This window comes from Sylvia atricapilla, chromosome 28 (assembly GCF_009819655.1).
Source record: "Sylvia atricapilla isolate bSylAtr1 chromosome 28, bSylAtr1.pri, whole genome shotgun sequence".
NCBI lineage: Eukaryota > Metazoa > Chordata > Aves > Passeriformes > Sylviidae > Sylvia > Sylvia atricapilla.
The window spans coordinates 2,792,149-2,814,975 of record NC_089167.1 but is presented as its reverse complement, the minus strand read 5'-3'; the positions used below and the strand labels follow the sequence as shown (position 1 = coordinate 2,814,975).

The following is a 22,827-nucleotide window of genomic DNA, read 5'->3' as shown; positions in this document are numbered from 1 at the left end:
AGGCAAAGACAGACACATTGTTGGGAAAGATGGGACAGGAAGGGTTTATGGATATGATTGTCTGGTAAGAAATACTGGAGATGTAAAACCTGTGAGTGAAATAGAGATGAAGGGCAGCTTTGAGATGTCGGCATGGCAGGAAGACCCTGATTAACTCGGGATAGGTTAAAGGACAGAAAACAAAAGGACCCAAGAATGCAGCCCCTCTCCACCCTGCCAAGGCACCAAGGAAAAAGTGGATAAGAAAAGTAGTCTTTAGAGTTTAGAATGTAGGATGATGTGGTAATTTAGTAGTTCTCAGAGGTTGCATGCAAAATTTGTAGGTTTTGTATCTTGCGCCAGTTGGTCACTGTAAATTAGAATATTCAACACAAAAGGAGATATAATGGATTGTAACAAGGTCCTCGCTCTCTTCTTCCTCTTCTCCCTCCCTCTCTCCTCCTGCCCTGACCCCGACACTCTTCTCACCTCTCTCACTCCTCTGAGCTTTGTCACCTCCCTCCCCTCATCCCCCCTCTCTGTCCCTCTCTCTTTGGGGCTCCCCTCCAGCCGAGGCTGGGGGCTGAAATCAGCCCCTCTTTACCCAGAGCCCTGCAATAAACCACGTGTTTCTGGAATATCTCAGGGCTGCAGAGTTCCTTCTCCCTGCCGTCCACGGATGCCTCTACAACACATTACTCATTTGGACATTGATTTGTTTACACATTAAGGCAACTAATGAGGATCTATTCAGCCAAGCAACCACGAGCTCCACTTCCTTACATCTGTGATCATTCCACTTGGCTCTCCAAGCTGACTCCAAGGCAAGATCCTGAGCCTGAATTTTCTGTCTCAGGAGTCACCATTTCAGCTGTGATCTTTACCTTTACTGCTTCCCATATTGGTTTTGACTGTAGTCAAAGTATCTCTTGTCCAACACACTGCTGGGTACCCTGGGAGAGGACAATAACTCTTCTTAGAGGCTGTTGCAGAGCAGCTGGGCTCAGCACCTGGCTCACATGGTGCTGCCACCCACTGAAGGGCCACCACGGCCACCTGCTCCTCCCCAAACCCACTGGTGGCCCCTCCTTACATCACTCCCTCATGTTCTTTCTGCAGGTGGATCTTACATCTACCCTACTGCAACCATGCATTTACTTCTCCGTTGGTATTATGGGATTTTTCCAGGCAATTCACATCCCTGAGCAACCTGACTGAGCTGAACTGTCCGCTGTTCTTGGCACGGCTTGGACTAGACCCCTAAAGGTCCCTTCCAACCCAACCCATTGTATGATTCTGTAAATGTGCCAGGAGAAAGGGGATGCAGGGACACAGTGAGCAGCCTGGGAAACTTCTGAAAAGCTAAATCCTTGCTGCTTGCCTGCAGCTCATGTCCCTCACCTTGGGCCACTGATGGGTACTGATGTTGGAGGTCTGGGTGGGCTTCACCACCGGTACAGCCCCCTCATCCAGGTATCAAGCAGGCTACAGAAGAGTTAATACAACATCTGCTGTGCACATGAGCCGCCCAGCAGCAGCTCCACAGCTCGGCAGCAGCAATGCTGGTGCTCCCATTCCATCTCCGCTGTGTGAAACAAATCCCCGCTGGAGCGCGTCGGTGCCAGTCACTCCCCAGAGCCCGTCAGCCCCGAGCGCCCGGGGGCGGGTCTGTCACAACACACCACGAGAACGAAAGGCTGCTTTCAAACACCGAGAACCCCCAACCAAAACATGGGTTGTGGAGTTTAAAGTATTGAAGACAAACCAGAGTGAATAGCTGGAACAAAGAGGTGCCCTCCCGGGCGGCAGGATCAGGACGGAATGGTGCAGAAGGGCAAGAGCTGCAGAACACTGGCCAGGGTGAGCCAGTGCAACCTTTCTTTGCTTTCATTCCATGTAGCTTTAATGTGACAGCCCTTATGCTTCTCCATTACTGCTAACCCCGGGGTCCCATTTTCCCAGTGTGTTTTACTGCTGCTCTGAAGGACCTTTTAACTTCAGCTATTTTTAGACAGCAATAGGCCTCTGTGCAGAGGTACCTGAGAAGGGAGCTGTGCACTGGGCTTTATCTGCTCTGCTCTTGCTGCTGTTTAGCAATAGATTTTGACGCTGGGAGTGCATTAAAAATAATGTTCAGCCATTAAGGTTGACAACTGAGCAGTAACATAGAGCCTTGTAAAGTCCCGTCCCATCTCCACTGGTTCCCACAACCCACCGTGATGCTGCTGCTGCCCTAAAACCCTGTCACACACAGATCTCCCTTATATTCAAGGGGTGGCCACGTTTACCTCCACATATTTCAACTGGGAGTGTTACCACGACACAAACTGCTGAGGAATATCCGCAGCAGGCCTCTATGTGTGCACATGAAAAGAACAGAGCAGCACCTTCATCGTCTCTGCAACACAAAGATGCTCTCTTCAGCTTTTTCTCCTCAAGCCAAGGTTCTTCTATCAAACACCAGCATGATCTGCAGGATGACAGTAGTGTTTGAACAGCCACCAAAACCTGTGAACACCACAGCAGAGCAGGTTCCAGCAGTGCTGGGGAAGGACACTGCAACAACAAGAGTAAGGTGTCCCCTTCTCCTTCATCCTCTGAAGGATTTACATGTCACTGCCACCAAAGCAAGACACAACATGGCAGGTGAGCAGCAACAGTGGGAGAACATATGAGAGAGATCATGGCCACTAAATGTCACGTTCCCTTCCATCATCACTGACATCAGCAAAACCTGACACACGACAGCCCTGTGCAGCCTTTATTTTCAGCTAAAGCACATCCTTTCCATTCCTCCATCCTGGAAATCCTCGCAGCATCTCACACAGGGAGCTGGGAATAAAAACCTAACATCCCAGCTCCTTGTTTTTCTAGCATAGCATTTATTTTGTTCAATAGAGAATGCGCTCTTGCAGCACATTAATATTTCAGACACAGGGCTGCCTTTCTGAGCGCACACATCTTGATCCTTAAGGCACTAATGTGCCAATAGTAAACAACGTTTATTATTCCTTCAGACAAGCCATCGTTTCATGCCGTTTCCAGCCAAGGACAGCCCAACTGGAAGCAGTTTAACCCCAGCATCACTCCAGCCCGTGCAGACAAGGAGCAGTGATGAGGCTGTCGATATCGCTCGCCTGCTTCGCTCCGGAGACAGAGCGAGCAATTCCACAGCGCACAGCTCCGGAGCAGAGCCAAAGGGCATGGCACTTGATTTGTTTTCCCTAGTTTCTTCTGCATTTGAATTTTAATACACTTTGCCTCTGCCCTCCCCTGCTGCTCCAGCACGAGCATTCATTCAAGCAGCATTCCCTCATCCCATAAGGTGAGCTGACACTTGCACGGCTCCCTCCTGGGCTGCTCTTCCTCCAGACCTGGCACCTTCCTTCATTTGAAATGGAAAAACAAAGCACTCTCTGAACACCTGAAGCAATAAAGATTATGGAGAAAATGGAGAAGAGCATTACAGCAGTTTGAGGAGCAAATGCGGTGATGAATGCGCAGCTCAGGGTGAAATCTGAGAGCAACTTTGTATATGAGGTAATTTTCCTGCAGGATTTTCAAGGGGAAACATGAAAATAAATTGTAACGTCTTCCTCGTGGCTGTGAACATTTCTACATAGAGATGAGGACTCAGAGCTAAGGAAGAAACCTTAGCTCCCTTTGTTTTAGCTTTTTAATTTACAGAACAGCTCACCAAATTGATTAATACAACCTCTTTCACAGATAGATCTGGAAGTAAGTGTTAAATTAAAGGTAATCCAGAGAGAGAATCCAGCACCAAAGAGGCTTTGGGCTCCAGAGGAAGGAAAGATTCAGAGATACAGAAAAACACCCTCATTTCTGGGGCACAGACTTCCAGTGGCATTGCAGCAGCAGCACATTGTCACTCACCCCTTGCAACCGGGAGTGGGACACGAGGTGTGAAATGCCCTCCCCACACCCCGTGTGTGACCACCCCTGCCCCATACAGCCAGCCATCACCTGCAGCAAATGGACTTGTCACCCAAAAAGCCACTCTGATCCCTTCTGCTCCTCCCAAGAAGGAAAGGGGAGCCAGGGCACCTCAGGGATACCCAGCATGGCACAGCAGCACACTGAGTGTCACCCAGGGGTTGTCTCAGGCGTCTGTACTAGGCTGCTTTATCCCAGAAGCAGGAGTTTTCTTAGGATATTAATTTGCTTTAAGAATTAAAATATGCAAATGCACACTCTTTCGGGCATCAACACCAACCAGTAAGATTTGCCTCATCTCCTTCTTAGGGCTGTGCAAAAGCTGCCCAGGACCAACCCCTAGAGATGCTCGGCACCGCAGCGAGCGCTGAGCTCACTGAGGCACTGCTCATTTGGGAACCTCACTGCAAGTCAACATCCCAAGGCAGCTACTGGGCTCAGCTCTGTCCTGGGGTGAACCCTGGAGATGAGGGCAGGACCTGGCAGGTTCACCAGGATGGGAAGGAGAGCCAGGGCGCATCAGACTCATCAGACAAAGCCAGAAACGCAGTTGCATGAAGCACATGTAACAAAGGCACTATTTGCTGTATGTCAAGTTGAAAGCAAAAAATGCTGCAAACACTCTGATCCTTTTGTCATTTTTCCACTACACTTGCCCTTGGAAATAATATCACTTAATACTGCATGACTGACATAAAATCATTTTTTTTTATTCCTGGCAAAGTAGCACAGAAGAAAAGTTATTGGTTGGTGATTTGGAGAAGGAGATGAGACAGCGATTGGAACTGACTATTCCTGTTTGGCAAGATAAAAACGTCCCCCTTTCATAGGCTGTTTCCCTCTATTTTCTTACAGAGAAATGTCTTATTTTGCATGCACAGAGAGCCAAGATTCCAGTCCCTGGCACAAGGGCTGCAGAGCTCACTTGACTGCGCTAGTGAGGCAGTGGATCAATTCCCTTTCTCTCCAGGCTCACTCAGGAAGGATAAGGGCACTGCTGACCAAAACAAACCCAGACAGAGCCCTGGCACCCAGCACCCCTGGCTGCACCATCACCAAGGGTTCTCAGCACCCATGGGTTAGCCAGGGTGGCCACCCCCAGGGCTCCTGAAAATGGATTTTCAGAAAATTTAGTCTTCTGAAGTTGATATTTTTTTTTCCCCATATGAAAATGATCAATTTTGAACTATACAGCACTTTCTAAAGGTAAGAAGGAATAAAAAGAAAAGTGTGAAAATTGTGACCAGCTACTTTGATATTTAGAAAGAAACTGAAGTTTACACTCCTGCTATTAACTAATGGCCTGCAGCAAGGGCTGCCAGCCTCAGGCAGGATGGAGCCCCCAGCTCCACCTCCCCAGAAAACCTCAGGGCAGGCTTTCAGCCTCTCCCCACGACTGTGGGCTCTTGGAACCAGGGTGCCAGAAGGTTACCAGGAGAATGAGCATCACACCCAGGAGTGGTGACCAGAACAGATGCCCCTAAGGGACACTGCTCCCTGTCAAGAGCAGCAAAGCACGGCACAGCCACAGGGCAGGGACACTCCCAGCCTCTGGGCCACTGGAGGGGATCCTAACTAGTCCTTACAGCTCTCTCCAAGCCTCTGCTCTGTGTTATGCAACCCACCAGCAAGGTTTGGGAATGACATTATTGTGCCGAACGTCTACAGCGTCTGCTGGGATTTCACAGCAGATGACAAACGAGCACAACACCTCGCACTAAAATATACAACAGAAAACAGTGTTGTTTTCCACATTTCAAAAACATCTGCTATGAATTAATGATTCAGCTCATACCTACAATGACAGGCGCAGAGGAGATTGGCTGAGCACCCTGTGGCTCACCAGGCGCTGCTCCTCTTTCTGCAGCAAAGCTCCTGCCTTCTGTGGGCAAAATTTGGCATCCGTGGTGCCCAGTACCAAGATCTGGAAGGTGTCCCTAAAACTGCAGCCTTCAACTTCACAGAGTTGCCAGGAATCTCTGCTGCACACAGAGGGCAGCCAGAGGAGCAGCTCAGAAGAGCTCCTAAGAAATTCACCAAAACAGACATGTAAAGTGCCCTACAAGCAAACGTACATTCTTGTTCCCATGGTTAATTAATGCAGCACAGCATCCTCAGATCGTGTACGTTAAGCTTCCTGCACATTCTCCACTGGCCACACAATTGTCTCCCTCCTACATCAACTGCAAAACACTCGACTCAACAAACAGTTGGTGTAACTTCATCTTCCAGGTCCCTGTGCACATACTCTGCATCTGCTGGAACTTTGGAAACATTGGTAGCCTCCATGTAACCAAAACCAGAGGCAAAACACATCTTGTCAGTACACAAGTCCCTCATCCTCCAGCTCATCACAGAATGACAGAACTCTTTAGGCTGGAGAAACTGCCAAATCAAACCAAATTATTCCGTATTATCCAAATATCTGTCTTATCTCTGTATTATATATGATGAATATATCGTTAACATAGTTTATTCTCTATATACAAACTATGTAATATAGATAATGCAGACATTCATCACTTCTGGAGTCCTCCGGGACAAGCTGGACCATCTCACATGCCCTCAGGGGAGGACAGTCCCTCGTGCACAGCCACCACACAGTGACCCTGCACCTCTTCTGCTTTTGAACCTGAGAATCCCTCTTCTCCCACTGGGTGACCAGCAAGAGCCCCTCACCATGGCAGGATCTATATCCAGGCAGTGGGTTTCCTTCCCTGAAGGATTTTACAGCATCATATCCCTCCATAATTTCCTCCTTGTTTAATAGGAAAGTATTTAAGTTTGTTTTGAAGATATGCAGTGCTGTTAATTGCTGTTCTAACATGTCTCTAATAATCCATCCTTTCTAATTATTCATTGCTCGCTACCTCTTAAGTACTTAAATACATTCACAAATTCTAATCTATTCTCTGCACAATCAGTGATTCTTACTCAGCAAGCCACAGTGCAGCACATTTAATACAACCTGAGCTTGTTTTGCTGCACTCTTAATTGCTCTCCTTGCTAACTGTGTTTCCTTCAGTCCTGATCAAATTGCAGGCTGACTTGGCAGAAACAGAAGAAAAAGCCAGACATGCAGCAGCCACCGCTGCAGTGACATCACTGACAGAGTCAGATGCCACCAGTAAAAACAGTTCTTCAGATGCTGAGTCTTCCAAGCAGAAGTGCAATGGTGGAGTGACAGACCAGGAACATCTTACCTCGTAATGGGCCACGCGCTGGGACTCGGAGATCAGCTGAGCACTGCACACCTTGCAGTAACTTTCTGTGAACAATTCCTGGTCGATGTCAGAGGATTTCATCTGTGCGTGACAGAGAGAAGAGACAAGAAGCAGAATCAGTTACAGGAAGCAGGCAGACGTGTCTGACAAGATTCCTATAGAGCCAAGGGCAAGGCAACACTTGAGCCAAGCAGGGAATGAAGGCAATGTTATCCGGGTGTAAATGGGACACACAGACAGTCCCCACCACACTCCAATCCCTCCCATTCACAGTCCCCAGGTTTATGCACCAACAGCCCATGTCAAATGTTCATTCCTTGCCCTGGGCAGTTCCTGGGTGCTGCTGGGGGCTGCAGTGCTAAGACAGGAGAGTGTGCCCAAGCACACCCATCCTCTGAATGCCACAGACACAGCACAGGCTCCATGGCACTGCCATGACATCCCTGTGTGAGCTACTTGTGAACAGCTGCTCTTCATTTCCTCTCCTGTCCAGAAACACCACGCACAGACATCTGTGGCAGACATCACTCAGGGCTCAAAACACGCTTGACCACTTGTTATACAACATAAAAGAGCTTATAAAGACTTTTATGGAGAAGGCAAAGAGCATTACAACCTGGAGGAAGGTGATTTTAAGCTGGAAGAGCACTCTATTGTATTTCCCATTTTAGATGTGGAATTGTTTGGATGATTTACTGGGCTGTGCTGTTCTCCAACAGCTGTTTAAATATTTATGTGTTCCCCAGAACTTTCTACGAGGTCACTTGCACCTTTAAAACCAGCTTGCTGAGTGCTCTGATTCACAGGAACACATTGCACCTCTGCTCATAGCCTCCTCCTTGTGCTACTGCAGGTGTACAGATCTGAACTCACAGTCAAGGGGTGTATCAGGAAAGTTGAGGCTTAAAACAGACTGAACCCAAGCAGAGCCAGAAAATAACAGAAGCAGCTCCATAGAGACAATATTTAAAGCTAACCCATATGCAAAGTAAGAGGGAAAAGAGAGGCTGGTGCCTTGCCATTAATGCCAAGATAAAATCTAAAAATTCACAATCATAACAAACCTGAGCATAATGAAGACTGATAACACAGGTTTTACAGAGTTCATTCCACTGACTGGGAAGAAAAATAACATGGAAATGACCAGGCTGTGAGATCTCATTAGCAGACAAAGTCAGCTGGAGAAAGGCTGGTCACTGCTGGGCTGTGCAGCAGAGCTGGAGGTGGTTATACCAAATCCCCAGGGTCCTGCCATCTCACGGTTATTGTGGTCCCTGCATATTTTATGAAAACAAGCAGCTGAGCTGACACCAGAGACTGCCAGCCTGGAGAGACCAGCCGGCCTTGAGCTCCAGTAAAAGGTTTGCTCAGGTGTTCTGGTTTACCAGACAAAAACACGCATCTCAGAGCTCCTCTGCTGCTGCACCTGCACTTTGTTTGATTCTGTAGAGATATTTGCTTGTTTTCTCCCATTGTATGTCTAGTTTAAATCTTCATTTACGCTGTCCAGAGAGATGTCGCATTGAGAAACTTTCAAACGCACCAAAAGACCCTTTTAGGAATACAAGAAGTGTTGCAAAATTGCATCAAAGGCAAAACAAAGCGGGAGGAAGAAATCTCCCTTAACTCCAACAGATTGACACAAAGCAAACCAAAGAAGCTCATTAAACCTCAATCCAGCAACCAAGCCAGAGACAGGTAACACCACCTTCATTTGCATGCAGCCTGCAATGCTAATACAAACCCTCATTGCAAAAATCAGAGTCAATCAAAAGCTTCTCAGTATTAGCTCAGCATTCTGATAACAGAGCCCAAGTCTATTTTCCTCAAAAGGAATCGTCTGTCCTCCTTTAGGGCAGCAGGGGCTGAACAGACTTCTCCAGGAACTGCATCTCAGGCCTTTTCTCTAAGCAGTAAGTTCTGATACAGGTGTGGGGTGTGTTCCCCTGGATATCACAGGTTCAGCACCAGGAGAACACGGTGCTGCTGCTGCTGCTGTGACTATTGTGCACCATGATTCATGTGTAAATATCCGAGTTACCTAATAAAAGTCTCTCTGGAGTAGGAGACCCTCCCAAAACACACACAGGGCACAGTTACACACGGCAGAAGCTCCTGCTCTCAGATCCTGGTGTATCTTCCCTTCTGGCAGGACCACTCTGCTCTGCCTGGCATCACTTGAGCGCCTTAGTGAGGCCCAGCTCCTGGCTGCCTCCATCCCACTCTCCTCACAGGACAGCCTGGCACCAGGTTGCTTTGACCTCCCCAGCAGCTCCTGGGATCCCAGAGCTGTCTCCAAACTGCCACACTCCCATGGAACCGCTGGTGGGAGGAAGGGGGGACCCTTCTCTCCCAGGGCTGTTCAGAATGCACAGGTGAGCAGCAGCAAAGTCCTGGTTAGCTGAAAGCTCCCCGTTCCCCCAGGGAGCACAGCAAGCCCAGGACTGCCAAAACCTGCAGGATGGCAGGGTCCCCTTGTCCAGGTGCAGAAATGTGACTGGGTGTCCTCATGCCTGGGATTCTGGCAGAGGGTTTCACTGTTGCTTTTTCCAGGCATTGCTTTTTCACGGTGCTGAAAAGTACAGCAAGGTAGAGCAGGGAGGAATGGGGATTAGGAAGAACAAAAGAACAAATGGAAGCAATACCTCCTTCATGCTTTTGCATGAATACATTAGGCTAAACTGCTATGAGGATTCAAGCATATGTAAGCTTGGCTACTTAAAATAATTAGAAAGCTCTGGTAACAATAACTGCTCCAGGCAAAATTAAATTTGGACAGAAAATTATAGATTCACCTTAGCAAGGAAGATTTCCACACAAGCGATCCACTACCATCACCCATTATAGAAATCACCCTTGCCAAGTTGCCACTGAAACCAAGACAGCCCCAGAACAAGTTTAAATTCAGCACCAGTCACTGATGTGAGAAAACAGACAATTGCCTGTCCCACAGAAATGCAAGAGAGGAGCAAAAGCCTCTTCTCCTCCTCAGCAGCCACCAAAGAATGTCCAGCTAATGTGCAGTGAAATGAATGCTCCTCTCCAGCACACAGGTTTTAAAGCTGCCACAGTCCCCAGGGTGGCACTGGCACACAGACCTCAGGGAAGGTCCAGGGCTGGAGTTTCCCTGGGGATCTGCACAGGAACCCCGTGACAAGGAGCCACAGCCCAGAAAATATGTATTTAATACCTCCTGAAGGCAAGAACGAAATGTCTGCTTCCTACAAAGGCACTGGTGCAGAGGTTGCCACAGCAAGGCTGGCTGATGGCTTCTCTGCAGAGCTGCAAGGGCTCCCCTCTGCAGCAAGAGGCAGACTCTAGACATGAAACCCTGAAAAAGAACAGAGCTTTGTGCTGTGGGTGCCCAGCCTAAAACCAGCACTTCGTGCTCTCCAGAAAAGCTCCCTTGCCCATTTCTGTCTCATCTCAGATACACTTTGCATGACCCTTCTGTGGGTTAATCTGAGCAGTGATTTATTAACTTCTTCTGCCGGCGAGTGTGATAAAGGGAGTTCATGAGCAATTAATATTTATGCATTTCTAATCACTTAATACCAGTCTGGCTCTTTCCCTGCCCACACATGCCTAAGTACTTCAGGACTGACCAGCCCTCAGCTGATGTCACCTCACAGCCCAGCTGTCAAAATGCAGCAGGGAAGGGAAGGGAAGGGTTTCCCTGCCACAGCCATCAGCATGTCCTTGGCTGTAAGGGACACTCAAGGGCAGCTGCAGGTGCTGAGCAGGGTGGGACATGTCCCTGAACACTCTCAGGCACTTTGCTTGCTGAGAATTGAAGAATTAACATGTGGTTCATACCCTTGTCACTTGGGTACAAGCTGTCACGCTGAGGAGAAGCACTTGGTCTGCACACTGAGTAGAAATATCTGAAACTCCAAGTGTCCTCCTCCTCCTCACGTGGGGACATGATGGGGCCTCTGCCAAAAATGACAATCCCTTTGTGTCCTTCAGTGGGGTTTGTTATGGCCTCCTGTGCCACACTCCAGTGCTCCCTGTGCACATGACAGCTCAGCACCTCCAGGGATGGCTCCGTGTGACACAGGAGACCTTGTCTGCAATGCCTTGTGCCACACGGTTGGGATTCTTCTCAGCAGTTTCAGTGACTGTAACAGCCCAATGAAAAACCAGTTTGATCAGACTGATGCCAGGTTTTGGCAATGTCCAGAAAGGTGCTAACTAAGCTGCACTAAATTTTCGAGGATAGCAACCCATAGTTGACGTCAGAGACATATACAAAGCCAAATTCCTTTCTAAAGGAAACACTTGGCACCAGCCCAATCCCTCCAGGTGGGGTCATGTGCTGAATGTGTCCCTGCCACACAGGAGCCTGGTGGAAGTGCCCTGGAATTCCTGCACACAATCATTTTTTTCTATTGCCCACTTCCTAAGGAGTGCCTTAGGAAACACAGGGTTCAGCAACTTGTTTTCTTTCCAGTCAAGAGGAGAGAAAAAAAATTGTAGTCTCTTATTTGATTTACTCTTGAAGGCCTATAATCACTTTTTACAAAATTAACAGCCTCCAAAATCTCCACACTGGGACACAAGAGAAGCGTCAGCTGAGCACGTGCACAAATGCCAAATGCAAACAAGCCAAAAATTAAATGTCCTGATTTTCATGTTATGAATTATTTGTAGCTCTTGCTGCTGTCACTCTCTCATGGATTAACATCTCGTGTAACACCTCCTGTTTTCGTCTGTTGTTTAATTTGTCTTGCAATAAAAAGAAAAAAAGCCTTTACTAATAATTAATGTGCTTTGAGCAACTCTGTCACTGCACTTACTTCGAGGCAACACTGAACATCTGAAGAAATGCAAAACTGCCTTTTGAAGTGCCTGATTTCCCAGCACGACAAGACAATGGCTGAGCCTGTTCCATGAGTGCAATTCTCCTCCTGTTTTTACTGCCTTGGGACAGTCTGGGTGCTGGAGGCCACAGCAGCCAGGAAAAGGGCTGGGATGGGGCAGCACAGCTTTGTGCTGCTGGATCTCTCCCTGCCAGCCACAGACAGGACAGGACAGACAACTCATCCCATGGTTGATGACAGGACTTTGCAGCCCACCGTGAGCTGGTGCAAGAGCCCAAATTCACAGCCATGGGATCTGCAAGCTCAGCCTGTACCAGCACCTCAATTTCCTTGCTGTCCCTCCATAGTCCCAGAGAAGCTGGAGTAGGGAAATGCATCAGAGCCCAGGTAACTCTGTGTCCCAGAGGTCATGGCAGTGTGTCCCTACCCACAAAAAACTCCCTACGAGCCACATCTCAAGAGGATGTGTGCACTTTTTTTAGTTTTCCCCCATTCTCCTGTCAAATCAAAGATGTTTCCATGTCCCTCCAGCTGTGCTGCACATCTGCCACCTCTACCATGCTCCACCTTCCCTGCAGCTCTTGTTTGGTTGGGGTTTATCCCAATTCCCTCCATTCCCTAAATCCTCGACGGAGTCAATTTGCTTCACTTCTGCACTGAGCCTTTGATGCATTTTGACACGCTTTATTGGAGCCTTGAAAATCAGAACAAGATTGTGCGTGCCATGAGCTGGGGAGCAGGAGAGATCCTGCACGTGGCTGCTGCATGTGTCAGCACAGAGAGGAGAGGTTGTGGAGAACAACAGGGGGGAGACAGAAGTGCCCAAGAGAGCAGGCTGGACAGGCCTTGGAGAAACCTGGGCTAGTGGAAGGTGTCCCTGCCCATGGCAGGGAGTTGGAACGACGTGATCTTTAAGGTCTTTGCTAACCCAAACCATCATGGGATTCTGTATTTGCCAGACTAAGAAAGCAACAGTCACACAACAACAGTGCCCTCTCCATGGAGGGAAATGAAAAGAGCGTCTCAGCTTTTCATGCCACTGTGGGGAGGAAATTCCCAGGGATGTCTCACTCAATTCCCAAGCCTCATGAGCTCTGGGCTAAGGGCAAAGCTCCCAGATGTTCCCATCTCCTCACTTAATCATCAAGGTACCATTGATATAAACAGAACCAAGCAAGAAGACAACCTGATGATCACATCAATAAAAGCAGTGCCCTGTGGCAGAGGGAAGCCAGGAGAGACAGGTCACACCCTCCAGGCAGAACAGCAGCAGGGCCAAGTCTCCTCTGCAGCCCCTACCTGCACCACAGCACCCACCTGACGGGGGAGCAGAGGCAAGGAACTCGAGCTTATGCACTAAAATCCAGCCAGCGACTTTTTAACCTGCTGCCAGTTTGAAGTGGGAACAAAAGGCAAGCAACAGAAATCACAGACACACAGAATCAGAGAGCAAAGGACAGATCTGGGTGTGGAGACAAGCCCTCCATGCCCCAAAGTGCCTCGGGGGACATGAGGGAAGGCCACTGCCAAGTTTAGAGGGAGCCACACTGCGATTCTGGGAGTAGCATCACTACAAATGCAAATATCCCATTAAGCACATGAATTTTTCTAATTATTCACACTACACCATGTAGCAGGGCTTAATTGCAAACATGTGCTGATTTGAATAAAAATACATTAAAAAAAAAAAAAAGATTGATATATTGTAACTGTTTTAATACAGTTTGTAGGAATTCAAGGGAGAGCGATCACATTTTCGTGCCCCAGGGTATCGACAGTGTGTGTCCTGCACACTTCAAGGACTCTGTCACTCGCTCCAGCACGGCCAGGTGGCACAGCTCAACCCTTAGCAGTGGTGACAGCCCAGAAACCTGCTGAAATAAGGGTTAAAACAGACCTGTGCAGGCTTTGCAGAGACCACACTCCACATAGAAGGGCTGCTGGAGTCAGAGGGAAGGGATTCTCTTGCCTTAGGATGGTTAAAAAAAGAAGGACTTTAACCTGGGACCCAGCTACTGCAGGCACCTTGTGTAGGAACAGATTCCCCTTGGCTAAACCCTTGATTTTGAATTTTTTTTTTTTATTTTTTTTCCTTTTTTTTTTTTTTTTTTTTTTTTTTTTTTTTTTTTTCAGGTGGGTTTTTGATGCAGCTGCCTCAAACCTCAAGCCTGGAGTTCCCAGGCTCCAGATGTGGAGTGTGGACCAGACATCCATCCCTGGAGTGCCCTGGTGTGCCCAAACCTCCCCAGGCTGGCATGGAGACCTGATCTGAAACCCTGGTATGACATCCCACGGCTGTCCCCTCCCCAGTTCCTCCCAGCCAGCTCCCAGAGGGTGTTTGTGGCAGCTCTGGGTGCCCAGCAGTGGCTGTCACATCCCCTGGGGACCCGCCGGGCGTCGCGGGGCGCACACGGCCGCGCTCCCCGTGCGATGCTCACGGTCGCTATAGAAACGGTGGTTTCTCAGGGAAAAAAAAAAAAAAAAACCAAAAACACACACACATCAATAGTGTCAGCACTCGCTGAGCGTGGCCACAGAGGGTACCCCGGGATGGAGACCGCTGCTGCCCGCGGAGCTCAGCGAGGGGCTCTTCCCGCAGCCGCCGCGTTTATTTTTGGATATCAAAACCTACTTTTTTTTTCCAGTGGCTCCCTAATAACATACAAAATGGCAGGAAGCGAGGCGAGCCGAATGCCATGCCGGCAGCCCGTTGCCTCTGGTACTTTGCATAATCAGGGCTTGTCAGTCCCCATCAGCTTCAGCTCAGAAACCCAAGAGGAAAAGCCACGTAAGGTGGCAACAGACTTAGAAGAAGCCTCCAGAGAACAAATCTGTCCACCGCTGATGGGGGATTATTTTAATTCTGGAGCCCTAATAAAAGCCTGCATTGCTTGCCTAGCTGGCTAAGCTAAAGCCCCTCTTCCCAAACCCACAATCAGCCTCAGCAGCACCAAGCCCAGACCAGTTCAGTGTCACTGCTGACAGCACTGAACACACCCAGCTGGCGTTCACCAGGTTAGAGACAGCAGAGATGCTCCTGATTATCCATCAGTTCTGAGCCAAGGTGTAGCCGAGTTCCTCTCCCATCCTGTATTTGCCAGGCAGAGATGACTCACCCAGTGCCACCTGGTGAGGATTTACAGGAGTTCGGGTGCCACCAAAGCAGCTGAGCAACTGGCCAGGAACCTTCCCTCTCCACCTGCCACGACTGATGGACTCTGCTCCCTTCAGCCACAGCAGAGCTTCTTGTCGTCAATGAAATTATTTAGAAAGAAGGTATCAGGAATGCAGATGTTTTCAGAGTCCCCCCGAGTCAGCACAGAGCTGCTAAACCCCTGGCCTCATTTAAGTGCACATCCAAATTCCCTCCTCGAAAGGGTATCACTAAATTCCTTCTTATTATCGTGTAATCTGTCAATTAGCTTTGTGAGCACCAGCAAACAAGGAGCTTTATCTTAAGTAAAACATAAAACATTTACGTCCTTCCTACAGCACTTTCTTTATCTTTGCCCAGCTTTGAAACAAAAAAAAGAAAAAACGAACAAACTCCTCCTTTTGTTTGCATTTGCTCTCTTCTAATAAGCAGGAGCATCTCCCCACTCTCAGCTACACTAAGCAGAAACATGCTGGACTTTTATGTCAGACCTGTCTTCTCTCTGCTTGGGAGCATCTCAGCAAACCACTCGGATAATTCATGTTTCATTTTCTCCTCTGGAACAAAACCCCACCGTTCTGTCCCTTACCAATAGATGAGCAATGAGAAATGGTTCATCAATGCCCACTGCAGTGCTCCAGGGTGCCAAAGGGTCTCCAGAAATGCAAATTGTTCTATTTTTGTGAGAAATTAAACCACCATTGCACAAGAGCTGGAGCTGGGCACGCTCTGGGGCAGACACTGGCTGCTCATTTCAAAGACCAGCTCTGACTCATAGGTTTGGAAAGGTCTCCCTTTCCCTGCACAGTCTGGGGACTCCAATTGCTCCAGTATTTATTAGGCATCCCCTGTGGTACTCAGGAGCAACAGAAAGGCATTAAAACAAGTTAATGTGTTTCATACATCATCCATTTTCCAAGTGGAGTTCGTAGGTTATCCTGCACCCTGTCAGCCTTACAGTCTGGCTAGGAGGAAAAAGGGCTCAAAAATGCTCCTTGTATGTTCTGCAAAGCCAAAAACATCCTGGCTGCTTTGAAATGTCCTGTCGAGCTCACTGTCAGAGCAGAGCTCTATGAACTGGCTCCTCACACCGCTGTCTTCACTACCCTGCTCCCAGGATCTGCTGGAACCCCACAGCCTCCAGGAGCAGCCCCACACCTCCCCTACAAAGGCACAACAGGCTGGAAGTGCAGAAAAGGCCTCTGATAATTAGACAGAGAAAATAACGAGTCCTCACACTCTGTGTGGCTCCTGTCCCCCTCAGACTACCATGAACTACAGCTGCGTGCTTGAAAATTAGATGGATTAATTATTGCCACAATTAGTAGTATAGTGAATCATCTCTGGTGGCAGGAAATAATATTGTCATAAACTTGTCTAATTGCTCAGTATTTTCAAATGAGCAGTTGAATCCTCAGTTATCATCTTGATGCTTTCACTAGTGACACTGTAGGGTGGAAAACACGGAATTGATTAATTAGCTTTCACTTGAAGTCAAACTAAACTCTGGCTTCCCTCTACCACATGCTGTCACTGAAGCTCAGAGGTGGCAAGCACAGATGTGGAAGACACCACCAGCGTCCTGAGCTGCAGGGTCAGAGCTGGGAGCAGGGGAACTGCTAAGCCTGACCACCCTCATCATCCACCCAGGCCACAGCAGCCTCTGCCTCCAGCACAATCAGCTCACACGTGCTTATTCTGTATCAAATAATAGAGGGGCTTGCACAGCATTCTGCACAACAGCAGGTTTAACCAACTAATTCATGGTTTCAAAGGCAGTGGGTGTTCAATTCCATCCCATTCCTGGGGGTTTCTGACAAGCCACTGGAGGTGCTGCAGATGAAGCACTCCAAGCTTTTCCCATTTTCTCGGTGAATTTTGAAACCAGAGCATGTCTCACCTTCACAGCTTGCTGCTGAGTGTCATGTCTCTGGCTACATCCTTCAAGGTAGCTTTAAATACCCACGTCTCACTTCACCACCAGGTCCACCCACTGTTTTTAAGTGGCTGGATCAAATTTAGGAGCAGTTTTGAGTTCACAGTGCAGTTCTCCACTGTTCTGAGAGCAGTGGGTGCAGCACCACCACACCCAGCTCACAGGCACTGGGGACCTTGCCCAGGGGCTCTTTATGACACACACAAGTAACATGTATGTGATAAATAAGCAAGTAGAGCAATGCAGGAGACAAGTGACACCTCTAGGGCCTCAAGTGCTGAGGATGATAAACGGGAAAGGTTTATTTATACTCTCCCACCTTCAGGATTGGTTTCACCAACAAAGATGAAGTGGCAAAAAGTAGGTCTAAGCTTGACTATACCTTCTACACCGTTTCCCTTTAAACAAGGCAAAGTAAATATATTTCTGCTTCAGAATTAAGAGCAGCGATATTTTTCTCCCCTATTGCTTTCTAAATGAAGCTCCTGAAAACCCTTTTTGAAGCTTCCCAAATTCATTTCCAGACCTGCTCCCCGCTGTGCTCAGGAGAAATGGATTAAACAAGTCTTTTGAAGAGCAGCTGCCCTTAAGCTGCTCTGGGGACAGCTCAGCTCAGCTTTTTCTGTGTCTCCTGGAAGCAGGACAGACACCAAAACTCCCAGGACCAAACCTGCACGTACAGACAAAATGCTGCCATTTGGTGAGCACTGCACCCGAGGCTTGAGTTCCCAAGCAGCTGGGGCTGGCAAAGTCACCCGGGCCCCTGACAGCACAAAAAAGGTCTAAAACCTGTCAAGCGTTGCACAACAGGCAAGTTTTGATATTGCAAATATTCATCTCCAGCCATTTCCAGTTAATGAAACAGAGCGAACTGTTGAGGAAAATGGGAACATTACAGTAAAAACAACAACAAATTAAACTCTAATGCAATTAGAGAGTAATTAGGGATCTGTCCTCTGGGAACGTTTTGGAACTCTGGGTCTTTCTCAAAACCGGATCCCTCTGCAACTTTATTCCTTTCTAGCTAATAAGGAAGAAGCGAGTGGCACAGGTCCCTCTGGTTCCCTGCAAAAAGCCATCTTCTGCTCTGCAGGAGCAGGAGGTGGTGGCAGGTAGAGCATTCACACCTCCGGGCACATGAAAATGCAGGTGTCAGCAGCACGGGGTGCAAAGGGAGAACAGAAACCAGCGCCTGTGCCTGCTGCAAGGTGACCAGAGACACAAAGACCCAAATGCTCTTGTGCACGAGCCAGGCTGAGCAGGCACAAGCCGGCAGCAGAGCATAAGCCACCCCAGAAAATCTTTTTTTTTTTTCCCTATGCACAGCTCTGATACAAGCCACAGCCCAGAAAATATGTATTTAATACCTCCTGACTTTTAAAATGTACTCCTATATATACTTTAACTCAACCTCTCAAGCTTGCTGCAGCACAGAGCAGAGCAGAGTTTGGGCATTAGTCCCTGCAGTGCCCTGGGCTGGGCAGAGGGAGCACTCAGCACACACACAGGTGCCCCACAACCTGCACATTGCCTGGGCTGCCCCCCTGACACCCAGGAGGGCAGGGGACACCGAGTGTGGTACCAACAGAGCATCCAGGAAATCACAGGAGACCTGAAATGAAGAGGCAAAGATGCACTGTCCCATTTAGCCATCTCTCCACCCAGGCTCATCCACACGGTGCCTGAGGGTTACAGCAAAGCCTGGCGCTGTTAAACCTTCCTCTGGGGGATGCAGACACACTGAACACTCTCTCTTCAGAGGGTGAGGTGGTAGGGCATGAAGAAAAGCTTTCTCTCCATGCCCTGAGCCTGCTGCTATTCCTGGGGGCAGCCCCGTCTGCGGTTCACAGCTCCAGTACTTCTCAGCAAGGGGTGTTTTTCAGGCTCTGAAAGGAGCAATAAAGTTCTGTCCTGCCATATGTCCTGCTACCTGCCCAGCAGATGTCAGGGTGATAACCCCCTCTGTGTTCAGCAGAGGAAGGCATCTGTGCTAGGAAGGGAGGTGGGAACCTTGACCTTCAACTGTTTCTGTACCCAAACCTGCCCTTGGGACACCCAGAGCCCCACTCTGCCCTAGAAATTGGCCCAGTTCTGAGCTCTCAAACCAGTTCTGGATCTCAAGTCACACCTCTTTCCTTGGGAGCTTAACCCAGATCAAGTGAGAACCCCAGATCCAAAAGTGCCCACCAGGGCACCATGCAAAGAGCAGCCAGGACCAGCCCCAGCACTGCACAGCCATTTCTAAGAGAAAGGTTTGAAGAGCCCACTTAATCGTGAAAGAACACATTGCAATGGAAAAGGGCATGATTAGAGACACATGGGTCTCAAAAAGATGCCAACTTTTGGTCAAAAGTTGCTTCTTGCAAAGGAATAATTCTCAGCAAATCCCCACTACTGCTGTCTGCCCTTAACCACTGGTATGAGGTCTGTCTGTTGGGGGCCTTTGGGACCTTTCCTCCCTCCCTGCAGGGAAGGATTACAAACCCACCACCAGACCAGGCATCAGCATTCCCAGCTAAATCCCCAGCCAAGGGGGAGAGGTGGTGCAGGAGCCATAAATCCCCAGAGAGAGGAAGCCAGCTGCTGGTTGTGAGCAAGGTGCTCAGTCAGCAACGACCAACTGGCGGCACGAATTCCTCTGCAAACTGGAAGCAGCAAATAGAACAAATCCAGGCAAATATCAGCAAAACAACTCCATACACAGACACTTTTTAAGTGGGGGCAGTCAGCAATGCTGCAAATAGCTGGGGAGGCCTCTCAGGGTGCAGCACACCTGGAAAAGTGAAAGGCAGCAGCACTGCACCTCCTCTGTGCTGGTCAGGGCAGAAGGCAGCAGAAAAGCTCGAGGGAGGAAGGCTGGATGCAGAAGAAAAGTTAAGACTGAGCAACTCAGAGGCAAGGGAAACGACTTCTGAAACACCCCAGCCAGCCAGGCACACGAGAATCAGGGTGCAATGTATGGACAAGGATCAATTATTTGGAGTGACTAAGAATGGTCAGATAAAATCAATTGTGAGGACTGGAAATCACCCCAAATTTTGAGACTGTCCCACCCCAGGATGTGGCGTGAAGGCAGGATCCTCCCCAGGGAGAGAGATGCACGAGGTGCTGGTACAGGAGCACTTGCATCAGGAGGTTTATAACCTACAGGTCGACACTGTTCTGGGAGTAATAAAGGATTCCTGACCACTTGCTTCTAATGAAATGAGAGGGAAAGTCCCATTTGTACTCTAGAAAGCTCCTGTGCTGTCTCTCCTTGCTGTCCTTTCTTACAGCAGATGAGTCACTGTCTAGAACCTTTAGCAAAACACCTCTTAGCGTTTATCAGGTCCCTGCTACTCCCTGCCCCACGGCACAGTGCAAATAGTGTCCGGCGATGCTCCAGCTCACTATTCCCTACCTGTGGAATGACGAGGGCCCCAAAGCTCTGCCCAAGGTCCCCTTTCCTGAGCTGCTCCTCCCCAAGAGCATCCCCCTGCTCACCTCTCACCTTCGGGGGCCGGTGGTTGTGTTCTGCACGTGCCCCTCCTGCAAGAGCACAGCCTCACACAGAAGATACCAACTGATGATTTTGAACTCGACACTCTGTAAATCCCGTTCCTCATTAAATACCACACGCTCAGGTCACTTCAGCATCGCAGGAGGTTAGAAGGAGTGTGGACAGCCACGGGGGCACAGCCCAAGTCTGGTATCACTGAGGTTAGCAGCCCAGGGCTCAGACACCAGAGACCCCTCACACAGCCCAGAGCAGCTGTGTCAGGGACAGCTTTGGCCGGGTTCTGACCCACGGACACCCTCAGGACAACACGTGGGGCCGGACATCCCCAGGGCGCTGCTCGGAGCGATCCGGTCCGGCTCAGGGACAGCGACCCCAGCCCGCAGCCTCCCTGCAAACCTGCTCTCCAAGCCCTGGTGGCTTAGGGACTTCTCCAAACTTCTCCAACAACACAGAGAACAGCCTTGTTTTGCTGCATCTACACACATCCCCGCTCGTACCCGCAGAGCGCCGGTTCCCACGCCGGACCGGGGGGACGCCGTGCACAGTTCATTCATTCACGGCCAAAGCGCCCCGAGCTGTACCAGCCAGCGCACAGGAGCCGCTCCCCCAGAGTCCTGCACCCCGAGGCCTGGCTGCTCCGGCCGCCGCCTCACAGGTGGATGCAGCATTCCCAAAAAACTCCGCCGGGAGAACACTCCAAGGCTCGCCGCGGCTCCGGACCGCTCACAGGGCGAGCGGCGGTCACCAGCGACTATCGCCGTGGGTCTGCGGGTGACACGGGGGACAGAACCGCCCGCTCCTTGCCACCCGCATCCCGGCTCCATCCGCAACAGCGGCGGCATCGCCCAAGCCGCCCGGGCAGCCGCTCGCAGCCGGTACCGGACCGCCTGCACCGCCCGCGCTGACACCGCTATTTAACACGCTCCAATTCCTCGAAACTTTTTTTTCCAACTCCCATCAACACGTCCCCTCAAACCACCCCCCGCGCGAGCCCGGCGGGTCGGTAGCCGGTACCTTCGGGTGCGGCGGGTGCCGCCGGGGGCGATGCCCGGGGAGCGCGGGGCCGGTGCCTGGGGCGCTCCGCTCCAGCCGCCCGCGGGCGCCGCTCGCCCGGCCTCCGCGGCCGCCGCAGCCGCAGCTCCCGGCGCTCCGCCGAGCCCAGGCCGAGTGCGGCGGGGGGCGGCAGGCGGAGCCGGCCCGGGGCCGCGGCTCCTCCCCGGCAGCGCCATTGGCTCCGCTGAGCTCCGCAGGGCCGCCCGCAGCCCCCGGCCCCCGGGCGGCTCGGGCCGCCGAGGAGCCGCACGCCGCCCGGAGGATGGCTCTGATACCGGGCACATAACAGGAAAGGTGTTTGGATAGAAAGAATGTGATGCGTGGAGAGATTCCTCCCTAGGAGGGTGGGGAGGGCCTGGCACGGGTTGTTCAGAGAACCTGTGGCTGGCCCTGGGTCTCTGGAGGTGCTCAAGGATGGGTTAGCTGCGCCTTGGAACAGTCTGGTCTAGTAAGTGTCCCTGCCCTTATGTCAGAGGCTTGGAACTGGATGCTGTCTGCTATCCCTTCCAAGCCAAATCATTCTGTGAGTCTGTGGTTTTCCCCACTGTGAAAATAGATGGATGTGCGTATCTGATTTGCAGGGCAGAGGCTGGGAAGGGTATCACGGTCGCCAGGGAGAACGTAACTTCCAGACTCTTACTTTTGCAGATGACACACTCACTTTAATACCCTGGGTTTAGGGAGTGAGCATGCCTGGCACTGCAGGCGCCCACCACACACAGCTCACGGGGACAGTGGGAGGCGAGTCCCTGCACGGGCAGGAGCAGCTTCCCCAACGCAGGAACTGGAGGAGAGCAAATGCCAAAGGGAACGGGTTGGGTTCATCTCCAGTCAAAGGTTGGTCACGACCCCAGGAGAGGCAGCAGGTAGTGAACAACTGCCCCAGGCCAGGGTCAGAGCAGAGGAGCAAGGCAATAAACAGGGGAAGGAGAAATCAGGGGGACATAGACCCCTGCAAACTTCATGATGGGAAGATGATCCCTAACACAAGCACGAGACACATGCCTGGGAGTCTGTTGTGCAAAGTCAGGCTCAAACCAAACTGTCTCCCCACTCTGAAATCCAATAATGCCTGAATCTAGAAAGAAGACGGATTTCCCTTATTTTTGTGCACGCTATCCCCAGGCAAAGCCAGTTCACAATGCAGACTGACAGTCGTGGAAGCCCAGGTTGTAGGTGAGCACAGTCCCTCTGCCAAGGCACAC

The 22,827-nt window shown here is 50.1% G+C and overlaps 1 protein-coding gene across 1 annotated transcript in view; it reads right to left on the bottom strand.

The window, feature by feature from the left end:
- Positions 1–21,642, bottom strand: part of ZMAT4 (zinc finger matrin-type 4) — a 46,817-nt gene extending 25,175 nt beyond the window's left edge. The window contains exons 1-2 of the mRNA XM_066337296.1: positions 21,584–21,642; positions 7,137–7,238 (exon numbers count right to left, since the gene is read on the bottom strand). Coding sequence (XP_066193393.1) covers positions 7,137–7,238 — 102 coding nt within the window. The 5' untranslated portion in view covers positions 21,584–21,642. The remainder of the gene's footprint in view (positions 1–7,136; positions 7,239–21,583) is intronic.
- Between the last annotated feature and the right edge of the window lie 1,185 nt (positions 21,643–22,827).